This window comes from Pan paniscus, chromosome 5, assembly GCF_029289425.2.
Source record: "Pan paniscus chromosome 5, NHGRI_mPanPan1-v2.0_pri, whole genome shotgun sequence".
Lineage (NCBI taxonomy): Eukaryota > Metazoa > Chordata > Mammalia > Primates > Hominidae > Pan > Pan paniscus.
Window position 1 is genome coordinate 76528785 of NC_073254.2, and position 24789 is coordinate 76553573.

The window sequence follows — 24789 nt, forward strand, 5'->3', positions numbered from 1 at the left end:
TGACAGAATACTTGTCACATACACTCCCAGATTTTTTCAGAATTTTAAATTGACATAAACCTAGGGACTTGCTACAGAGGACATAAGTGTTTAATAACTACTCATCAACTTGGCTTCAGTTGACTTTTTCTAAATCTCTAGGGCAGTTAATTGATGAGCTAAAACTTCATTTCCTAAATGTTAGCCAACATTAGAATAGGGACTGTTGCTATTCACTGTTGTTTCCCAAGTGCCTGGGAGAAATTCAATGCCTAGTTAGGGCTGAATGCAGTGAAAGGTTACATGAAAGAAAGGATGGATGAATGAACAAGGGAACTATGCAGAAAGTTCCAGTGATAATTCAAAAAACAGAAACAGTTGAGCTAAAGAAATTTAACATTTATTTAAAAAACTCTTTAATTAGAAATCTTATATATTTGTTATAGAGTTAAAAATCAGACTTCTTACTCAAAAGGGTTATCTAAGTATCAAAAATATTTCACTATTGAATTCAATGAAGTAATCGTAGTGCGATCTCATTATTAAAAAGTACAAAAATATCATATTTCATGGCACAAATATGTGCTCTTTTATAACGCTCTGCTTCTATGTGAATTAATACTATGCTCTTTCCTCCTTGCTCAAGGCTAGGAAAATGGAAATTATTGTTAGTTCATGATACTTGTACCTGGAAAAGTAAATTGCCAGCCAAAGTGATTTCTTATCCAAACAAAAGTAAGTTTCTAATTTTCCAAGATTCCATACCATTAGCAGAGGAAATTAAGGACTTATTTCACTTAATTCAGACCTTGCTTCCATTGTTTACATGTTCTTGGTAACAATAGCAAAGAGAGATCAGGAAAAGTATTATTTTTATTTGTGTCCATCTTTATCTTTCCTAATATCACAATGTTTATGTATAGTTACACATTTACAATTACCACATGATAATGTACGCCAGTTTTTCTTAGTGAAAATATGTTCTTTGGATTGAGATTGGAGAGTACTGAACCAATGAACATTTTTCCAGTGCCACCATATAGTATGTCGTTGAACTTTATATGGTTGGCCAAGCCCCTCATTGCTCACCAGCGATATTTAGGCCTCTGGATTTCTTTACTGCAAGTACCACATATAGAAGGGATTCTAACCTGAGTCTCATGGAACCTTGAGCATGGAAGAGGCCCAAACTTAGGGAGAGACAAATCATGACTGGGTTCCTCATGATGGGAGTTTCTCTGAAATTTGAAGTTATAAAGACCCACGAATGAACTTAGAATTTATCTGTCCTCTTGGGTCTCTTAGTAGACAAGCAGATTCTAAATATTTTAAGCCTTCCTATGAATTTTAGGGTCCTGTTTTTTTCTAGTCCCATGGTGTGGTCTAAGATGTCATTTAAAAAACTCATTGCATCCAGTGAAATTTAGAAATTTCTTTATCCTTTAGGGAAATGATAAAAGAAGTAAGATTCTCTCAATATCAGGATCATTGTCACGTGAGAAGCACTGGCTAGGCTATGAATTAATCCAATAACAAATTCCTCCTCAAAAAAGGTACCAAATAACTATACGCCAAATTGAAATTATGGAATGGGTTACATAATTCTGAATCTGAAAATAGCAAATCAGGATATGAGAAACAGAAGTTAAGTGACTTGATCCAACTGCCACCCTTTTTTGGCTTCCAATTCAGGCTTTAAAGTATCATATATTATAAGAAATATTAGATAAATTTATATTTATTATATGAATAATAAAGCATCACTAAACACATTTTTTATTTATTGAAGATCTCCTATATGCCAGTTACTATACTATGTCCTGCATATAAGGACAGTTTAAGGGGCCCATAAAAGACACAGGAAAAAACAAACCTGAAATTTCATAGGTTATAACACAATTTTAATTGATGTTTTAAGAAAATGCTGGGGAAAGCACAGGGAAGGGAGGTCTAACTTTCATCATTCAGTTGAACTTGCATTGAACTCTAACATTTAATCATCTCAAAGAAGAGATTTTCTGAGCAAATATACTTAGTAAGAACACAGGTGCTGTTTAACTTATCTAAGATAATTCACTTTCTTTAAAGACTTTCCTGTGTTAATTATTTTGTATTATCTGGCCTTGTTTCTAAACTGGACTCTAAGATCTATGAAAGGAGAAATCGTCTACAGTGGTAGACACCGAATAAGAGCAAATAAGAATATTTGTAAGCTGCATATAAATAAATGGTGCTACTAAATAAAAAAGGGGTTTCAAACCAATTATGCAAAATAAGTAAAATAGAACTTTTCAGAAAGGCATTATTAGCAATTAGGTTGTCATGTTGCATGTATACAGTATATGTCAATATTTCTTTCAAAAGTTCTATCTGTTTTTTATTAACTTAGGCTGCTATTTTACCCAGCGAATCAGGTTTTACAGACTGCCTAGAGTGCATCTCTATTTCATGGTAGTCAGCGTCACTGAGGAACATTTGACTGTGATAGAAGAATGTAAATTACCTAGGTAACTCCTGTGCATTAAATATTACTGTGACTTCAAAAGTTTCTGTATCTCAAATACTGTGCGAAATGAGGCCTATTAAGTGCTATGCATTTGTCAATGTGTTCTTATTTCTGCAGTGGGACCAGGTACCTTGGGGAGCATTCACAGTGGGAAAGAAAAATCTGGATGATTTTTAAAGTTGCAAAACGGTGTTCTCTGATAGTTCTAGAGATACTGAGGTAGTTGGGAAAAACATGAAGCATAGGAATGAGGGGTCAATTCAGGAAAAGTTGACATTATTTAAGTATCTGGAAAGCAAACTTTTAATGTTAATCTTTCAGGAAGTAGTTTTAAAATGCCACCTAAGAGGAAATTAATTTTAGAGATCAGTTCAGAAAGGATAAAGGAGATCATGGAGCTTACTGAGTGCAGTCATGATACTCTTATTTTGCTATCTTAGATAACTATTTGTCTGTATATCTGAAATATGGAAAAGAATCTAAAAAGAAGCTTGTTAAACCCACAGCAAAACGAAGGAAGCTCATGCGATTTTTGGTACACTGTAAATCAATATGCAAAAATCACAACTAAAGTAGGAAACCCAAGTTAGTCTCTACCATTACAAACTGCTAGTGTTTTTGCTTTGCAAATCATATAATGGCATTACGACATGGTTGATTAAAATTCATCCTGGCTTTGAGCCACTCAGTTTGTTCATCTCAGCTAAGTTTCTGATGTTTCTAAGGAGTATTATTCTATTTGAAAGCACCTTTCAAATATATGTTTGTTGTTTTGAGGCTATTTAATCCCAAAGAATATGTTAGGTTAGATGTTTTGCTATTGTTGCAACTCACTATTATGATAGCATCCATTTTGTTTACTTAATGTTTAAACACCTATCATATTTTAAAAAACTCTATCACAAATTTGAAGGTCCTATCACAGTGCTAGGTGTTTTGTGTATATTATTAGCAAATATCACAATTTTCCTACAAGGTAGCTGTTGACACTACCTTCTTTTTAAAGATGAGGAAACTATGACTCAGAAAGTTTAGTTGTTGGGAAAATACAGAATTTTTGTCTCTAAATGTCTCACTATCTATTCACCAACCCTTTCTCTTTTTCCTCTTTTTTCCCCCTATAAAACAAGACTTAATTTATTTTACTTCCCTTAAATTATATAATTAGTATTAATTATATAACAATTAGTGTTGAGTCCAACAATTAATTAGCCGAAAAAAATGAGATTTACTGTAGTTTTAATTTTGTTAGCAAGAATGTGGGCCGCTTCAACTGAATTTGTGAAGGTGCAAATCCAAAGTGGAATGCAGAGTTCTCTGCACGCTCTGAGCATTTTAAAATATTAATGGAAATTTGCAACTCAACGGCTCAACCATTTCAACTGTACAACATGTATTCCCACTATTTGTAATTATATAGTTTATTATTTTAAGATGCAGAGGGTAACAGAAGAGGGAGAAATATGGGTGACCAGCATCTCTTTTCACAGATGAACACGGTGCATTATGTTCCAAGAAAAAGGGTTGCTAACTTTGAGTTCACCATCATTTATCCTCTCAGAAAATTCAATCAGCTTCTGGGAAGCATTTACAACTTTTATCACTCTTTCAAATTTTTAATTAGATGTCCTCTGTTAGAAAAAATGTATCACTTGGGATAATCCATTCAGAGAGTAACAAAGGACTTAGCCTTTCTATGAACTCCATTCTCAACCCTAAAATCTTACCATGCACATGGCAGGCACTCAGTAATCGTTTACTGAATAAATTAATTATATTTAAATATTTTGCATCTTCCTTTCAGACCCATAGGCTTCCCTCAGATGGATTCCTTCACTTTTGAACGGTAGTTCCCAGAGTCTTACAGATGTTCTGCATTTGCATTACTATCCTGCCTTTTTCTTGTTGAAAGATTCCTTTCTGCAATCTTAAAACCATTTTTTAACTTTTCTGTATTTTTATATTATTGTGCTTAATATCTCCAATTTACTTTATGTATATAACTAATTTCCATATTATAACCTGGTTTCACAATTTTATCTTCTGTGCCTAAGCTTAGTTGGTTTGAATTACTGCTATATTCTAATTGTGAACTCAAGGAAGCTTAAAAAATATTCCTGACAAACTTCAGGCTGTGCCAAGAACAATATTCCAGGTAGTTTTGCATGTAATGCATAATTTTTACCAGCTTCTGTTTTCCCAGGTAAGGCCACTGTGATTTGCAATATTAGAAAGAATCCCCATAATTCAAACTTCTTGGTGGTAGTGGTGGTGTTTTCAAATTGCCTATTCAGTTCTAGTCCCTGTCCTATACATTATCATATTTAATAAATTGACTCAATCTGTACCATTTTATTTCTAATTATCATCCATTAATAATTGAAAATTATATATGTCATTAAAATTTAAACAAACATTTTATGCTTGACTCTGCTGTATAGTATCCTGCAACTGTAGAATAATACAGGCCAGTTGTTCTTAACATTTTTAAATAAGTGTGTGTCTATATTATTGCTATGGAGTTAATAACTCATTTAAATAAAAAGGAGACAAAGAAGCTAGCTAGAGAAAGGATTTTCAAAATGGAACATACAGAAAAAATGGTGAATGATAATTTGGCACAATGTAGAAGGTTATCTGACTAAAGTCTAAAACGTACTTTCATTATTGTCAAATAAAATGCTGAATCATTCAAAAGACTGCGGAATTCAGCTAGAGGCTTTTTGAAATGCACATAAGGAGTTTATAATATGAGGAATAACAGAAGGGAGAATAAAAATGGTGATATAAAGTAATATGGTATAATTCTCTTCTCAAAGAATTCCAATACTCCCTTTAACTCAGTGAAGAAGGTAGGCTTGGTGACAGAGCTTCATAGACACAGATTACATTTGTAGTTACCTGATTGTCTTACTCCCCCTACATTCTTCATTTTTCTACCTAAGAGCAGAAATGAGCCATAGTTATAGCAATTAGACAAAATCAGGTTTTCAGCTCTACAAATGTTAATCTTTCTGTATGACCTACTCTAAGTGCAAGTGCCTGTGTTTATACCACAGTGTGCCTTTCCCTGCTTTTCCAGGTTGATAAATTGGCTCCCACCACTTGTGAAAGATCTTAGATAGTCTTTGTCCCTGGTTACTGGGAGGTAAGCTCTAAATCCTAAAATTTCCCAAGTGATTGGAGTTATTCAAGTCTTTGTTATTCATGGTGAGCCCCTTCAACCACACCTTATAGTTTATACTAAGGAGATGATTCAATATGGCAATGGTCATGCCGGGAAGACTAACTATAATATTAGAGTTTGGGCTTTGGCCTATGTGATATCAGCCCAACCTGAGGAGTGGAGAAGGCTGGATATTGATATGATTTAATCTATCATGTCTATACAATGAAACCATAATAAAATGTCTGGACACTGAGACTCCTGTGAGCTTCCCTGGTTAGCAATACTTTTATCTATTATTACATAATGACGTGCCAGGAGGATAATGTGACCCAGCAGCTGTCAGAACCTTCATGTTTGGGATCCTCTCAGACTGTACTCTTGTCATATGTGTCTCTCTCTTTGACTGGTTTTGATTTGTATCCTTTTGCTATGATAAAACTATAATCGTAAGTATAGCACTTTCCTTTTTCCTTTGAGTTGTTCTGAAAAATTATTAAACTTGATAAGACCGTGGGAACCCCCGAATTTGTAGCCAGCCGGTCAGAAGTAAGAATAGCCTGGAGTCCCCCAAACTTGTGAGTGATGTATGAAGTAGAATTTTGTGGAAATTTTGTGGAAAACTGTGCCCTTAGTTTGTGAAGTTTGGCCTATCTATGGGCATCCCCTTTGTCTCTTTGCTTGCTCTCTCCAATCTTCTCAGAAGTGTAAATCTTAGCTCTTGGCCCATGATTGAACCTATCTGTGCCAGAACTTCTGGATACCAAAAGCCTCTTGAGTTATCTGCCTATTACCTGCTGCTGCACTCCCCTGAGCATGAGGGAGCTTCTACTGGGAACTTCCTGGACAATCGCAAACTTCAGAGAGACTGATCTAACTATTTTAGTTGTTGTCTTTGTTCGTTTATTTTCTGGCATCTCTTGTTACCCATTGAACTAAAGGTTTGATAAGGTACCAGTACGGTTAAGTCATTTGTTCAATACAAGAAGACACCGATTGTGAGTCATATATACATGTATATATACAGATATACATAGATACATATATATTTGCAATGTTGGGAAGAATCCCTGTAATTCAAACTCCTTGGTGGTGGTGATAGTTTTTTAAAATGCCTATTCTGTTTTACTCCAGAGCATTTAACAATATTCTAGTCCAAAATACTTAGCAAATATGCCATCATTCAATAAATTATGATGCTTGATAAATCAAGTGTAGCACATTTATTTCAGACCAACGTATTTTGTCTTTTTTTCTTTTATCCATGCTCTCTTTTAATACACATAAAAATCTCCCAAATTCTGGAAATTCTGTAATGATTTCCTAAGGTGGCATATCCCTGGATATATTTTTTTTCTTAGCTGGCATACTTCCAAGTGGGCAAAATTTTTCACCATGTTCATATTTTGTATTCTGTACTTTGTGCTTTATAAACAATTCATTTTTCATATATTCTAAATATAAATCTATATCCTATTGAATATACTTTCTTGTACATGATCTGTTCATCCCAAGAGTTCGACAATAAGTCACTCAACTCTCCCCTCCCTCTTAGCCAAAATGATTGTGCCATTAACTCAGCAGAAAAGGAAGTGATTAAAAAAATAAAAAACACCTTTCCTATGGCTTGTTTTATTGTTTCAACAAGAGAGTTGTTAAACGCATGTGGACTATAATTTTTTGTTGACTCTATCTGTTGGGTAAATTTTTTAAAAAGTCAACGTTGAGATTTAACTCTTCAACACACAATTGTTCAAAAAGGTAGTTACTTATGTTTATTACTACTTAAACTTACAGTTTTTATAAAGTGGACTTAAAATATCAGGTTCTCTAACACAATGTTTGATTACAAAATACCCAGTGTTATAAAAGGAGCCTGCATATAAGTTATGTATCACCTTCAAAAATGCAAATGACTGGCACAGTTTGGCAATTCATCCTTTCAGTAGTCATGAGAAGCAGATACTGATAGGAAAAAATAAAAGGGCTTCAAGTACAATTTGGTGTTATTACTGTAAGAGAAATTATAAAGATAATTATCAAAAAATGGATATTACCAATTAAGATCATAGGATCCTTCGAATGTGCCCCCATGCATGTGGCTATCTAAAACTTATTCTCAACCTTAGCTTACAATAGAACCACCTATGAAGCTTTTAGATAATTCTGATGGCTAGTTCTCATCTCCAAAGGTTGTGATAGATCCAGTCTGGTGTGGAAGCTGAACGTTCGTATTTTTTTCAAAGCTCAACAGGTGATCCTAAAATGTGTAATTACGGTTAATAATCTCTGAAACAATAGCAGATTTCATTCTCACCTAAAACTGTTGGATTAAGGAGTGCATTATTCAAAACAAAATTGAAACTGTAAATACTTTGAACCTAAAATAAGCAATACAAGCATTGATGTAGTGGTGCACTGCTCTTTTTCATTGTTTCTTGCCTAGGCAACATGCTCTGCACTTATTACCAAGGCTAATCGGATTAGATATCAATCTAATGGCAACCCCTGAAATAGCAAAAAGAGAAAGCTAATTTTAAAATTAATTTCACAAATGAATTTTAAAATACTTTAGAAGCATTATTTCACTAGGCCTTCTTCCTTTTAATTACAAATAAAGTTTAAAAATCTATATGAAAAGTAAAGCACAGTCATATTTTCCCCATAACCTATTATGTAACAACTTTAATACAATAAATCTCAGAAAAAATAAATTATTTGCATATATTATTTTTAAATGACTGATAAATTATTGCCAATATTAAGAAATCTCATTTCCATTTGTAAGTCAATTTTCCCAAATTTATATTCTATTTACTATTAAAAATAGACAGTCTTTGTTCTTGAATTAAATGGCTGCCACAACTGCCAGTTAACTTCATTTTCCTTTGCTGTTTTCACAGATTAATCAATGCAGGCCTTATTTTCACACAGGGAAAATAATCATTCCAGCTCCTCAACACAAAATGAATACATTTGTGTTCCACAATTGACTTGAAGTGAGGCACTCAAATGCCCTAGAATATGGCACAAAATTTCTTTTTGCTTTCATTCATTTCAAGATAGTGTATTAATATTATCCTCCTTGCTTCCACACAGCTGTCATCTAAAATGCCACTAAAGAATGGATGCATAATTAGCTCTTTAGTTCATACATTAAATACATTTTAATAAATAGCTCTTTTCTCAGAGAAGAGAATATTTCTGTCCATTCTTAGCTATCAGTCTCAGAGAGAACTTAGAGAGTATTTCTTATGTGAAGCATTGCTTAGCCAAGCTAATGTAGGCACTGTATTTAAAATGCAGCCTTAGTGAATTATAAGCCATTCTGACTCATCTGAAACAATTATAGTGATTCTGATAAATTAAGAAATATTTTTTAAATGCAGAAACTGATTTGGAATTCCTGTAAGTCAAATATTCATGCTCCAAAAACAAATTCAAGTGATGAGAAATGTAATATTTAAATGTTAATAGTAACCAATTGAAAATTAATTAAATATTTAATAAATACCAATGCATTAAACATTAATATTTATAAGATAATTATATGTTAATAAAAGTCATTTATAATTTTAATATTTAGATGTTATTTACATTATAATGAGCAAGATAGTTTAATATTTAATATTAAATTATTTGCAAAGATCCTGAATAATTTAACTGTGATAAAACCTAAAATAATATATTATTTTCTCAAAGTCAATATATTTATTATTTGAGTGATAAAATATAGGCCCCAAGGAGACAAATACAATTTCAGTTTTCATACACAAAACATAATGTATGAAGATTTAGAATGAAGTGTCCCACTGAAGGACTGAATTTTTATTTCTGCTGGCTTATTTCAAATCATTTCTAGAGGAAGTCCAAATGAGAAGCTCCATCTCTGAGTCTTTGGAATGCAGAACCCTGTCATTCGGGAGAGCATTCCTTCTTCCTCTCCCAGTGCCTTCACTTGTCCCCACAGTTCTTCCTGCCAATGTGAGCTGCAGAGGAAGGTGCCTGGGACAACTAACTCTGAGACTCCTCACATAACTCTCCAGGTCTAGGGGGTTGCCAGGAAACTAAAAATTGAGGCTATTAGTTTTGTAAAAATACAGACATTCCATTGGAATTTAGTATCAGTCTACGATACAACCACAATGTAACACAGAGGAGTTACTGATTCAGCATGAAAGTGAATGAATAACTGGAGATATGAGATTTATATTTTGGAATAACTATTATTGATTTAAAAGATTGTGTACCATTGACTAAAGATAAATTATAAATAGATAATGGTTAATATGTAAAGTATGGACAATTAATAAAAATAATCAATTGATATTTGACTTGGGTGGGTCCTCAAATCACTGCTCATCATCTGTATTTACATTTTATCATCTGCCTATTTGGATATTTTATTATAAGCAACTTATCACCAACTACCTAATACCTAATATCCTACTACATGATATCTAATACCACAATCTGAGTGCACATAATGCATATTAATTTAATTGGGCTGCAAGGTTATGGTGCTGAGCTCTTACTATTCTTTGTCCTCTTACTTTGTCCTTGCTCTATTGCCTGTATAGGATATGAGAGCAAGAAGATTCTCAAAATTCAAATCTCATGACCATATGAATCTAGAGCAAGTACTTTAGTTTTTGGTTGTGCAAAAAGAGGAATGAAATTTAGTTAGTAAAATAGGTAAATACAAGTTATTAGGTAAAAATTGCTGCCTAATTAATATCTTCCTTATTCTGTTCAGACAGTCAAATCCCTTTCTACATTTTCCTTATTATTTTATTATGAAGAATTTATTGACTACTTTCTATGTGCAGAAAATTTCTTCTTGGTAAGTGGTAATTTGGCCCAGAATGAAATTTAGTGCTTATGAGCAGTTAGTTCTCCTAAAGTAAAATGCATTACTTCTCTCTAGACTTTGCAACAGCAGGAGAACCAGACTACAAAGAAAGTACAATATAAGACTCGGGATTATAGAGGTGAGCCCTGGCCCTCCAGACCATAGCCCTTGCATCTCCATTAAAAGGCTTGAGAAGCAAGAGTTTGTATTTAAACACTTTTTCCAATAGCATTACGTGGCATTGACATTTAAAAATGTAAATAACTCCGAAATAGAAATCTCATCTCTTACCACCAGTGATCCTGCCAGATATCATCAAATTTATCCTTTCCATTGATCTCAGTGCATGTAATTCTGTGAAGCTCATGAGCATGATTTTCCTCAAATTGATGTAGCAAGTGTAAAAAATGATTGTATTTTGCAAGTAAAAGTTTGATTTTTCAAAAAATGACTACTTACAAATAATAATATGCCTTCTCATCAGAATATAAGCTTCAAGAGATTGTTCACTACAACATCTCTAAGATTGAGATCAATGGCTTACATGTGTTAGCCATTAAGTAAATACTTGTTAAATGAGTAATGTTCTCTAAACATGTATAAAATTATTACTTAAAATGGTTTAAAATCTGGTGCAAACTTTTATATGTAGTTGTAAGTTTCTCAACACTAAATAGCAGAAACCAAGGAGGGACAATGTCCACCCTGTACGTCATCATGTTCTCAGAGACTAGTGATACCTATATGCAAATTTTCAATGAATTAAAGAAAGGCCCAGTTTGTGTCTTATTCATTGATCATCCTGGGCAACCAATTGTACAAGGCATGCGGCCTCATTCCTATATGATTAAGAATGTGCTTGGAACAATAGAAATATATTTATTTTTGTGTTGAACTCAAAGAGTGCTGCAGGGGCAGGTGTGGAAGCTCTAAAATGCTAGGCAATCTTTCACCTCAGCCTGGCTGGCCCCTGGTGTGGCTTTGGAGACAGCCTGGGATTTGGATGCTAGTGTTTTTATTAAATACCATCTAATGCCTTTGACCCCTTCCTTCCAATGAGTGGAAATTGTATAAGGAACAAAATTATAGCTGTACTTCCTATGGCAGCTTATCAACTGAACCAGAACTGTGCAGACTTGTTCATCACTTGTATTTCTGTGAAATAATTTCTGAAATTATGTTAATTTGTTTTGGAAAATAGTTCTGTCTCCTATAACAGCAAAATATTAGGTTAATTTGATTAGTGCTAGAGAAACTTAGATTTGGGAGAGAGTAAGCCTGGTGCTCATTTTGGATTAATTATTTACTTTTTTTCCTGAAAAATAGTATAAAAGATCTCCTTCCCCTTAAAATAGTGAAATAGCAAGTGATAGCATTTTGAGAAATCCTAATTTAGGAAGGACGATTTAGGATTTAGGAAAGAAGCTGAACGCCTTTCCTTTAAACAAACTCAGGTTTAAAGTACCACATCCTGTTCTTTTTACCAAGTCTACTGAAACCTGCTCCCACCTCCTGACAAAACAAACAAACAAACAAACAAACCCCAAAATAATCAGACACACTTGAATTCACGTTCTTGTTCTGTTACTGGCAAATTGTTGAACTGAGGCAAGGTACTTAATGCTCTCAGTCTTAGTTTCTCACCTGAAAAATGCAGATGACAATATAAGTGTGCATCCCAAAGTCTTATCTGTTTCCCATCCTTCTCTAGAGGATTCTAATGGAGGTTAGAGTAAACAAATAGATAAATGTATAATTTCTATAAGGATTACTTCTGCAATTGCTAATCCTTATTATAAAATGCTTAGTACAGAGCCGTAATAGGTACTCCATGTGTGGTAGCAGCAATTAATAGTATTTCAACCACCGATGAGAATATAAGAACAGAAGTTGAGCTTCATAGCCATACTCTCACATTGACTTCACCTTTGTTGTTCAGTTTCCTCATAAAAATGGAGATAAAAATACTTAATATTTCAATTTACTTTAAAGAAATAAATACAAAATATCTGTAACTAATCAGCCCATGGTTAGCAATAATTGTGGTGGTGGCTTATTTTTCTCCTCCTATTTCTGGGCTTGGCCTTGTGTTAGTCAGTTTATGACTGGTTTTAAGGAAGATACTCTTCTTCCTTTCCTCTCAACATCAGGACGTGCCCTTCGCCAGCCTGATGCAGCATCATATGAAGCCCCAAACACAGCAATAACCATTGTTTCCTTTTCTCTTCCCCACAGAGAGGAATAAAGTGAACATCGTATTATTTAATTTATTTATTTTTGTTAGAGACAGGGTCTCACTATGTTGCCTAGGCTGGAGTGCAGTGGCTATTCGCAGGCATGATCATTGCACAATTATGGCTTCAAACTTTTGGGCTGAGGCAATCCTCCTGTCTCAGCCTCTGGAGTAGCTAGGACTACAGTCATGCACCAATGCCAAGCAGCCTTGGTATTATTTTAATAAAAATTCAAGACTATAAATATTTAAATTAGTAACATTTTCAAGGTGGTCAGCTAGTGATGCCATATATGTATTTTATTTATTTATTTATTTATTTATTTATTTTTGAGACTGAGTCTCGCTCTGTTGCCAGGCTGGAGTGCGGTGGCACGATCTCGGCTCACTGCAACCTCCAACTTCCTGGTTCAAGCTATTCTCTTGCCTCAGCCTCCCAAGTATCTGAGATTACAGGCATGCGCCACAATGCCCAGCTAATTTGTTTTGTATTTTTGGTAGAGACGGGGTTTCACCATGTTGGCCAAGATGGTCTCACTCTCCTGATCTCGTGATCCGCCCGCCTCAGCCTCCCAAAGTGCCAGGATTACAGGGGTGAGCCACCACGCCCGGCCACATATGTATTTTAAAGAATCGCAAACTATGTCTCAAACATGATGTACTGTATTGATATATCATAGAAATTCAATAGATCTTAACTGAGTATAATTATGATTAATTTTAAGTGGCATTTTAATTAAGGAATATATTTTTTAAATAAATTGATTTTATAGACTGACATCCTTATTGACTATCAATTTTTATGAGCCAAGCATTATTTGGCTATACATGCTAGAAAAATAACTTGAGAGTTATTTTATAGTAACAATTTCTGCCCTTAAAGTTTGTAAATATTTTAAATGTATGTTACTCTGATGATCTTTTGACAGCAGAAAAGACACAATATTGTTGCCAAATCAATGAGTCAGACAATGAACACAGTTAAACATACAAGACGCTATTCAGAATGATCACTGTTGCTGTTGAAAATGATTTATGATTGTGATTAATTGCTTTTAAAATTTTGATCAAAATTGATCTGTCTAATTTTCTGGTACTAGCTGTGTAAGTCAAATCTCACCCTGGAATTACATGAATCAATTTAGTCTAGACTTCTGGAAAAACTAGGGGGAGAAAGATGGAAATAATGTTTGAATTGTCGGTGACTGATGGATGTTCCGATTTCACAGTTTTAGTAAAGAAAAGGTCTTACCGTAGCTGTCATAGGCATCCTCACTTACTCCATGACCGTAGTCATAGTATTCAGGCACACTGCAACAAATTTAGATAGCAATCAATGTTACTATAACCAGGAAATTCAACCCAGAAACTCATATGGAATTTGAAGGCAAAATGTGTTCTGAGGTAATATTCCAGGAACTTCAAGGCATAAAACACAATCCTAAATAAATCTTCAGTAAGAAAAACACAGGTTATTGACAAGGAGTGCTATGATTTTTTTTAATGCCATCTCAGTATTTCTTTCTTTCTATCCACCAATTTGAATAAATCAAATTTCCCCTAAAACACAAGTATAACACTTCAAAATCTGTCAAGAAGAGAGTTATAAAAGGCCTATTTCCAAGAAAAAGTGCCCTCTAAGATGACAATCTGGTCAATCATGTATAGCTTTTAATGCTGTTATCTTAAGAAATATGCATCATTTTTTCACTTTGAAACACTAAACTGTATTTATAATCCCCTTTATCCCTTTTACATCATGTCTGTGCACTCCCCAAATATATAAGCTATTTTGTTTCACTCGATATTTTGCTAGATGCTTCCATATTTCAATAACTGTCAAAGGTGTTCTTCCTCCATTTCTTACTCAAAGGAAACTCTCTCTCTGACTCACTCTGCTACCCCTTTACAATTGTCCTCACTGTTTCCTGCTGCATCCACTTCCCCCTTTAAGGCATAATGCCTACTAGCATTCCAAAGTCTTACGTGTTTCTTATCCGTAAAAAGCTCTGTCTCATCCACATAATTCTTTCTAGCAACTATTCCATTTCTTGAAAAGAAGTGACTCTACTCACTCTTTTCACTGACTCTTCTCCATAGGCATTTGAAGACACTCAATCAGGCTGTCGTTCCACTGCTCCACTGAAACAGCTCTTGACAAGATCTTAACATTTTCACATTCAATGGTCAAGACTTAGTGTTAATTTTACTTTAGCACCATTTAACACAGTTGATTATTTCATGATTCTGCAAACATTTCACTTGCTTCAGATATCTCCTCTTTCATGGGTCTTCAAGTGCACTTCATTTCTTCATTTTTCCCTATGGTTACCTTCTCATTTTTCCAATCACTTATTCCTGGAGACCACTAGGGCTCAGTTAAATGTTTCTCTTTTCTATTCATACTTACTCCCTAGGCAGTCTCATCTGGTCCTAATGTTCTATCTAATAGCAAATTCACTTTGAATTGCAAAATATATCCAGAATCTGAACATGTCTAAACATATCCACAGCTATCACTGAGTTAAAGTTATTACTATCTCTCATTTAAATGAGTATGCTATCCTTCTAAGTGGTTTCTAGGCCCTGATTGCTCTGTTTCTATTATCGATGCAGCAGTCAAAGTCATTCTTATAGAAGTAAGTTAGATCATATTAGCTCCCTACTCAAAATTCATAAATAGCTTCCCCATAGTCTTTAGGAGAAAAATAAAAAATTCTTATTTTGCCTACACCATTTGTCCCCCCTTGTATTTCTCAGACCTCATGCTCTAACACTTTCTCCTTGCTCACTCACCCTACTCAGGGGGCATGGGCTCCTAGATGTTCTCTGAACATTACAAACACATTACTGCCTCAGGGCTTTTTCATTTGCTGTTTCTCCTACCTGAAACAGGCTTTCTCTAAATGTCCAATTGTCCCTTTTCCCATTCTTTCAGAGCTCACTCAAATGTCACTTATGAGAGATTTCCCTGATCAATCTATTTAGACCAGGGCCCACCTACCTTGCTTTGCTCACCTTAGCATTCATTGATCATCACCATACATATTATATAAACAAACACACAAACACCCATTTGCTTATTTATTTATTGGCTGTTCCCCTCTTCTAGAATATAAACTTCTTGGTATAGAAAATTAGTCTCTCATTTATTTCATTTATTCATTTGCTATCGTTGTTCCAAGCAGATTTTCTAGAACAAAGTTTGGCACATAAGAGCTGCTCAATGAATATTTATAGGACAATAGAATAAATTACTCATAGGAAGCCCAGACACCATTTAATTGAGTAGCCTAATAAAACCACGTCACAATTTAAAAAAATAACATGCAAAAGAGAAATTTAATTTAATTTAATTATTATTGGGCTAATTCATGTATTTTTAATCTTACTGAGTGATCTATAAATATTGATGATACATTATATTTTCCTTCAAATACACTTCTTGGTTTAAAGTTAGATGTCAAGCATTGCCCCCCCTATATAAATCTTAATTTATAAGTTACCTCAAGGTCAGTAATTCATTTTAACTATATAAAAGTGTATCAAGACAATGGCTGAATATCAAAAACCAAATCATATAAGGGCTGAGGGTAGGGGATAGATGCCAAAGGGTTAGGATGGAAGGAACGACAGAAGGGCCTAAAATTAGATGTTCTCTGAATGTGGTTATTATTATCCCACAAAGCAATTCCATAGGTCTCATTATTTTAAGTACTTTTGATTTTATTGATAGTAAAGAAAGAGAAGCAGAAAAAGAAAAGAAAAGTCTATATATCAGAGATAAAAAGAGGGGCAGAGAGAACTTTGGTCATCCTTATCTTCCTTGGAGGCAATTTATAATGCATAAACTTCAACATAAGTGTAAAGAAGCCGGAAAAATGATTGCCTAGCTCAGCCCTCACTGCCCAACATGTTTACATTCAAACTGTCCAAAAAATTATGGTAATGTGTTCTCTCCATCCTTCAAATGACTTGAGATTGTAGAAGGCTAATGGCATTGGCTGGAATCTGGATGTGTATCTCTTCTTTCACATACTTGACATGATAAAAATGATGCAACCCAACTCAGAGTCCTCATATAGGGGTAGCAAATTCCTGAGAGTTGTTAAATTGATTCCTTAAATGATTAAGAGGTGGATTTCATGAGAAAATAATTTAACAAGCAGCAGTCCCACTTATAGCAGCATAGAGGAAAATGCTGGCATTAAGGGAAGCTTCTCCTTCCCTTGTCATCATCAATACATTTTCTGTGAGTAAGCCCCTGATCATTTTCCCCAAAGTGTGCTATGTAGCACTATAACAGCATCGAGTGGCATTAATGTGTTTCTCACTTTTAATTTTAATTGCTTAAGATAAGAGACAGCCGGGCGCGGTGGCTCACGCCTGTAATCCCAGCACTTTGGGAGGCCGAGGCGGGCGGATCACGAGGTCAGGAGATCGAGACCATCCTGGCTAACACGGTGAAACCCCGTCTCTACTAAAAATACAAAAAATTAGCCGGGCGTGGTAGCGGGCGCCTGTAGTCCCAGCTACTCGGGAGGCTGAGGCAGGAGAATGGCGTGAACCCGGGAGGCGGAGCTTGCAGTGAGCCGGGATCGCGCCACTGCACTCCAGCCTGGGCGACAGAGCGAGACTCCGTCTCAAAAAAAAAAAAAAAAAAAAAAAAAAGATAAGAGACAGAAAAAGAACAGTAGTGGGAGAGAATATGATAAAGAAGCACAGTTATTGTCTATCATAAGTGATACATACACAGCAAGAGGGAATTTTAACTTTCAGAACTCTAAACAAGGGAGAACAGAACATACTAGATATTTGTAAAATAATGGAAGATAATGGAAAATGATGTATAATAATCAAAATGGACTCTGCCACAGTCTATACCTTAGATTATTAAAATATAACTTCTCATTTCTTCCATAGATAAATGTTTACTTGGACAAATGGGTGCACTAATAGTGAATACACCCTTTCAGCTAGATGTGCCACCCTTTCAGCTAGATGTGCCCTCGTGACTAAGTTAGGACACATGGGATGTGTGCAGAGATGGGAGTGTAAATCAAGATCCTTTCCCGTTTAAGAATAATCTCCTCATCCTGGGCTTGTGCACATTTACCTTCTCAGTTGGTAGAAGGCATTCAAAGTGATGATCTAGTATCTGCAATGCAAACAAAGACAATGCCTTAAGAAGTCATCAGTTGCAACACGGGAGGTACCTCTGCCTCTAAAAGATCACATGGAGTAGACTTATTTTACACTACTGCTTGCCTCGGGGATTGTTAAGAGAAAAATACATTTTAAAAATATTATTTGAGTCACTGAATTTTGAGCCTCTGTTACAACAGAGTAGATGAATACAGAAATAACTATGTAGAAATGTGGAATTACCATTTATATCCCAAACTATAGGGCATTATCTTAGTGGCAGGGTGGTGGGTGCAAAGAAAAAAATACTTTAGGGTGAAAAACTGATGGCCCTTGTTATGCCATTGCCAGTGACAACTTGGAAAGCAGGCTATGGGCCTGGATATACTTTGCTCAAGAAAAATGTTGAACAAAGCCCAACTATTGGTGATCCTTGCTACTTTTTAGAAAGGTTTACAAATTATAAGAGCTCAAATAAGAATGGTCATTTTACAAGATGAAACAAAAGTGAACAGAACTTTACTAAGAGTGGCTTTTTCTGATTTCTGTGTTAGTTCTATAATTTAAATTGATAGAAGGTTCAAAAATTTGAGGCTTAACAGGATACAGTGAAGCTAGTTACTTCTCTATTTCAATCGCAAGAGATAATATACAGTGCTCAAAGATGTCCTCACATCTTTCCATTTGACTTTGCTACCATATATGACCCCTAGAACAATCCTTAGGCTTCCAAACATACACCAGAAGAAAGCATGCTGCAAAAATTGTAAAGTTCCCAAGGAGGGCATACTCTACTTTACTGGATTAAGATATGGCCATGGATAAGTCCATTTATCCACTGGGATAAAGAAGACCCTTCCAGGGTATCTGGCTTAACTCCCAGAAAAGAGAACTGAGGTTGCCAGATGCGCTTATTAAAAAGAAAAAACAAAACAAAACAAAACAAAACATTTCACTGCTGTTTCTAGGTGCCTTTACCTCTTGGCAGGATTTTGTAACTGTTATTGCCCACTGAGTCTTATGTGTTTTCTTCTGTTTTTCTAATGATAGTTTCTATTGCAGTTATTCTGTTCCCCTTTGACCATTTTACATTGTGTGTTTTGTATGGGGTAGAAGGTTGAGAATAAGAAAGATAATCTAACATTTTTCAGGTTGCCAAATTGTAAAGAACTACATCAATACTTAATGTGGAGATGTGCATATTTTCTAGAGGTCCTGGATTTTGGACTGGTTGCAGTAATTGGAATGAAACTTAGATTTTCTTTGTTGGGAAGAAAGTATGTATTTTTTTTTAACAGAAAGAAAGATAATCACTCACATGTGGATGACTAGTGCATTGGGCTATAGAAGACTTCTCGTTGTTCCCCTCTACAACCAATCTGTCCCTTATTCCATAAGAGATACTGATCAGCTCAAGACTACATTTTCTAGTCTCCTTTACCTTTGAGTGTCTATGTGCAGAGTGATGTTACTAATTTTTTACCACTTGTTTATCCTCTATTTCCTTTCAGTTTTCATGTAACTGGCTGGAAATGGCAATGGCTAGAGTCACTTTGGACTCATGTTAATGATGGCTTCTCACTAGCCTGGATCAGTGAATGATGCCATGGAGCAGAGCCCACCTACCTGCCCTAGCCTATTATGTAGGAGAGATAAACTTTTCTCTTGTTTGAGCCACTGAATTGTGAGACATCCTTATTATGGAAGCTTAGTCCATATCCCAAATAATACAGTTGGCAATTAATATAATCCCCTGAAGACTAACAGACATTCAGTAACATTTGTCGAATGAATGAATAAATGTTTTAATTTTAAAGACTGAAATTAGAGATCACTGTATTTGAACATGAATAATCTTAGAACATTTTAAAGGAAATTTGTTTATAGAACTTTGTGTATGCTTTAGTGGGATGTCCACTTATATTGACAGCAATTGGAACAGTAAAACAAAAACAACTCATTTCTTTTCTGATAAAAATAAAATTCAAATAAAAAGTAATATATTAATCTGCTATTGGCTCCTGCCTCCTTCACTCCACTTATTTACGTATTAATCTATTTCATTATTTTTAGTATCTAAGGTCTAGAAGTCAAAAAGCCAAAATCGTGTGTAGAATTTTACTAATAATTAGATATATTTTGAGTCAATGCAGCTAACATTATATATCTTGATTTTAAGTATGTGCCACTTCCTAGAAAAATTATACCTGCTATAACCACCAAAGTAATTAAGTTCCAAATCACTAATTGCCGTAATTTTAATTAACACCTCTATAATTGTAACAATGTGTTTAGAAACCTTAATCACTATATTTCTAGAATATAAAATAGAATAATAGTGAATTAAAAATTAAATAACCAGGTTGTATTTATATAAAATCCATTTGTCTACATTTATTCCTATTTCAACATGATTAAAGAACATGATAAATGAAACAAATGTAATAAAAATAACAGCTTTCTGAAATAATGAAAAGTAGAGAGCCAACTTTTGCCAGTCAATGTCACATATTTTAAAAATTCATTTTATTATTTTATTGCATATATTTATGGTTTAAACACAAGCTTTTGATGTACATGGTGAAATGGTTACTATAATCAAGCCAATTAACTTATGTTAAAAATATTATGAAATAACAATATGAAAATCACATGTGAGTGATATATATCTAACTATTTTTAGCATTTAAGGGGGTATTCTTAAATTTTGTTCTCATCAGCATTTACACTGAAACCTTATTATACTGTGCATTTATATTGTATTGATAGAGATATTAGTCAAGCAAAGATAAATTTTCAGCCAGGTCCCCATCCTCAAATTGCAAATTGATAGTGCCTTTATTTTTATATCCACTTATGTGTCTATCAAATTCTTCTATTAAGCTTCCTAAAGCTCCAAGAAAGTGCTATTTAAAAAACATTAAAACTACTGTGTAGATGAATGAGTATAACACACATGTAGATATATCAACTCTCACCACCAACCAGAACCCCCTCTTAATGTCATTCATGGTATTCACTAAACACTGATAGATTGAAGGAATGGGAAACCTTTCACCAAATAGCTCAAGACTCCACAACTTCCATTCACATCTCAGTACTGTTGTATTATCTGCTAATTCTGATGGTTATCCTGAATCTTCCCTTGGAGGAGAACATCTATGATTCCCAGTGCTGAAGGTGAAGTTAACCAACAGTTCAACTTTATGCCTATGGTGGGAAACCTATACCTATGGAATGCTTATGTTGGAAAACCTATTTGCAGGTAGGTTTTAAAGATGATTTTCATTTGTCTATTCCTTCTAGACAAAGTCCTACCTTCCCATAGAAACTAGCTGCATGTGTCTTTCCCACCTTCACCTATCCCAACACATTCTTTCATTTTCATTATCCCTAACTATACAAAGTAATAATATAATGGCCATAAAACAAAAACAAATGCCTAGTAGCTACATATACATACATTCAGTCTGTTTTGTAAAACACTAAACAACAAATAAATGGGGCTGAAAAAGGCTTCATGGAAATTACAGTCCAATAGAAAAACCATTAAACAAGTGTTAAGGAGTCATTCATTCATTCTTTTTGTTGTTGTTGTTTTTCATCGTATATGGAAACCCTAAAAATAAATAGGAATTTCCTGGGTAAGATGGAATGAAGAAGCCTTATCGTAGGGGGTCAGCACCAACCAAGTCCCAGAGGCAAGAAAATGTGTGCCATTAGCAGCTACTTCGCTGGAGTGACCGTGTATCAGTATTAGGGAGAGAGGGGCTCAATATTCAATCTTGAGACATATACAGGGACCAAATCTTGAAGGACCTTGTCTTAACATGGTAAGCAGTTTGGATTTTATATTAGGAGCCATTGAAGACAATGAAGGATTTAAGAGGGAAGCATGATTATATTTTGGCTTAAACAGGTCACTCTGTGGGCAGTGTCTTTCCTTTTTGATGCCATATCATCAACACTTGGCACATTATTCAACACATAGTAGGTGCTCTACAAATATTTATTGTGTAAATAAATGTATAAGCAAATCATTGTAGTATGAATAATTTTCACAATTGATCTCTGCTTTGTGTTTTTACACCTATATTTCCTTTATATCCATGAACTTGGGCTTTTTGTTAAATTAAAACGTGAGAAAATTGACATATTAAGATAAATGATTTGTGAACACAATTTATAATATCTCACGTCATTAGATGCTACATTTAGGATCCATAATTAAAACTGCTAAATGTAGTTTTTATACAACTTTGCAGGATAATTCTGGGCTAACCACTCATCAACTCAAAAGCATTTTGAAAGGTTTGTAAAATCTGATATTTTGGAGGCCCAAACTCAAATGCATAGATTATTAAGAAGCAGGATTTGCTTAATTCTCTTTTTGCCAAAATTTTAATAACATCCGCAGTGAAAGACAGAACCTATATCCATTATATGCTAATTCCTAATTGATTTAACTCTTTCCGACTCCCTACCCCTCTACCAACTGATTTCTGAATTTTAAAATAAGAGGGGGCCTTAAACAACAAATTAAGTAATCTGTATCTTTAACATTCTTCTACTTCTTCTCCCCTCCAAGAAACAAAAATAACCATAAAAATATATATATTTAATGCTTCTCTGGCACTTGGTACACACCAAACACTGCTAAGAGCTTTACATAACCTTTCTTATTTAATTGCCACAATTTTTGAGTGATAGTATTAGCCCAAGACCAGAAAAGAAAATTTATTTTTAGCTAATTAAGTTACTTGTCCTAAACTAATCCAGCTTTGCAATTCATCCAGTCCATAATACGCATCCAAAATAGTCACTCTCATTTGTATTTGCATAATACCAGACTTAAAAAATGGGTAACTATTTACAGTATGATCTTGAGCTGACTGAGATTAGGAACATTAGATGAGCTGTGAGCTCCCCTCTACATTTAACTGTCCTGCTCTTCCTTCTCAGAAAAATCTCAGCTACCATCAAGAACAAGGGCCTGCCCCAAGCACACATGCTTCTCAACACCCTCTCAATCCCTTTCAATTTTTTCCTCCTCTGGGAAGCTTTCTCAGATACCCAATAACCCTACAATGCCTACAATGCTATACACTTCCTATAAATAACATGGTATTGTTGAAAATACATCTTTATATGTGCTATTATTTTCTTATCTGTCTTCCCTACTAAAATGTGATTTTCAAGAGGTCAGGGCTATTTGCATCATCATTGTATTCCCAGGGGGCAACCCAGTGCCTGACACATAGTAAATGGAATATTGGCCAAATGAATAAACTGAAGTATTGGAACTTCTGTGCTTTATATTCATTCCAACTCTAAACAGCTACCTCCTAACCTGCAATCCTCATCCAACAACTCATTGCATCACCATTGATCACCACCCAGCCCTCCCTGTGTACTCTCCCTTTCACTATGCTTTCTACTTTGGGACCCTCATGCGATCTTATGCCACTGATCAATCACCTTAGCATTCAATTCTATCTGGAACAAGCTACATAATTTCCTTTACCACTTTCCTTGACTCTTCCACGACTTCAATAAGAGTCAACTGTCTGACTATATTTAAGAAATGAGTGGGAGAACCTAAAGGTTTTGAGAAGTTTGTATCTAGAAAAGTAGACTTGGCTATTAGACAGCTCCTAAGTGATAAGGAAAAGATGCTACTCAGAGAGGATAAGACATGGGCTGAGAGATTTAGATAAGAAGACTGGAAACTATGCCAGGTAATGAGGCTTGGGTTTAAGGTATGGAAATTTGAGATCATTCTCTTTTACTACTTCTCATGGGAGTGAGGACCAAAGCCTTTGCCTTCTATTTACCTAGACAATTGTGATCACATAAAAACCATTACATAATTCAATAAGTATTTAGAGTACCAGTACTATTCTGGGAATACGAAGTGGAAAAGATATATTAACATACCACTTAGATATGTTGGAATAAAATATATAAATGTTGCAAGGTATGCATGAACAGAATAATATTGTGAATGTTTTCAACCTACTTTATCTCAGTTTATGTGACAAAGTTTATTTATAACCTATTATGTGCCAGACATTATTCAAAGTGTTAGGAAATACAGTGAACAAAATAGGCAAAGATTATTTGCCCTCATGGAGTTCACAAGTAAAATACTATACAAGTAAAAAAAAACAAAAACAAAAACAAAAACAAAACAGTTATAAGTGCTAAGGAGAAAAGACTAAATCTGGAAGGGGGAACATTAAGTTTTGGGATAAAGGTAAAATTATAGTTAAAGTGGTTGGGAAAGTCTTTACCAATGACATTACACTGAAAAAAGACCTGAAGGAGTTAAAGGAGTAATCTTTGGAAATTCAGAGGAAGAGCATTCTAGGAAAAAAGAATAGAAAACATAAAGGCATTGAGGGAGGGGTGTACTTAGGATATCCAAGGAATGGCAAGAGCCAGAGTGTCAGGGCAGAGGAAGCAAGAGAGAGTTGCAGATGAGGTGGGGGATCAAGGATTCTACTCCATGTCCACCCCTAAGTGCAGTCTTTCCCAAAGTTGTATCGTGAACTCACTTGGCTGTCTATCTTCTTCATCTTTGCCATCAGGTCCATTCCTAAGCCTTCATTGACCACAAACTCTGTAAGTTCTATAAAGAAATTTCCAATATAAAAATAGAAGTTGTAACATTAGCATCAAAGTGGCATGACTGTTTAAAAATATTGGGTTTAATTCTGTTAAGGTTAAAAATATACATTTTCCATTCAAATGCTAAAAGCCAATTATTTTAGTTAAATGCAAAATTACAGTGATTTGGGAAAACATTAGTTTATTTGAAAGTAACCACATTCAAGCAAGCTTGAATTTTGATAACTAAATTAAATAAATGAGTGGTAGTCTCTGAATCCAGTCATGATTAACACTAT

General features: G+C 34.6%; 1 protein-coding gene across 11 annotated transcripts in view; it reads right to left on the reverse strand.

Moving 5' to 3' along the window:
• Nucleotides 1–24789, reverse strand: part of KHDRBS2 (KH RNA binding domain containing, signal transduction associated 2) — a 795325-nt gene that overhangs the window by 193102 nt on the left and 577434 nt on the right. For 5 of the 11 annotated variants that reach the window (XM_055113704.2, XM_055113702.2, XM_055113703.2 and 2 more), the window contains exon 8: nucleotides 13989–14047. The exons of 4 other annotated variants lie outside the window; for them this stretch is intronic. In XM_055113704.2, the coding sequence (XP_054969679.1) occupies nucleotides 13989–14047 (59 nt within the window). Of the gene's footprint in view, nucleotides 1–13988; nucleotides 14048–14069; nucleotides 17895–24438; nucleotides 24513–24789 lie in introns of those variants that run through there. 2 more of the 11 variants (XM_063605322.1, XM_008956383.4) reach the window with 2 other exon arrangements.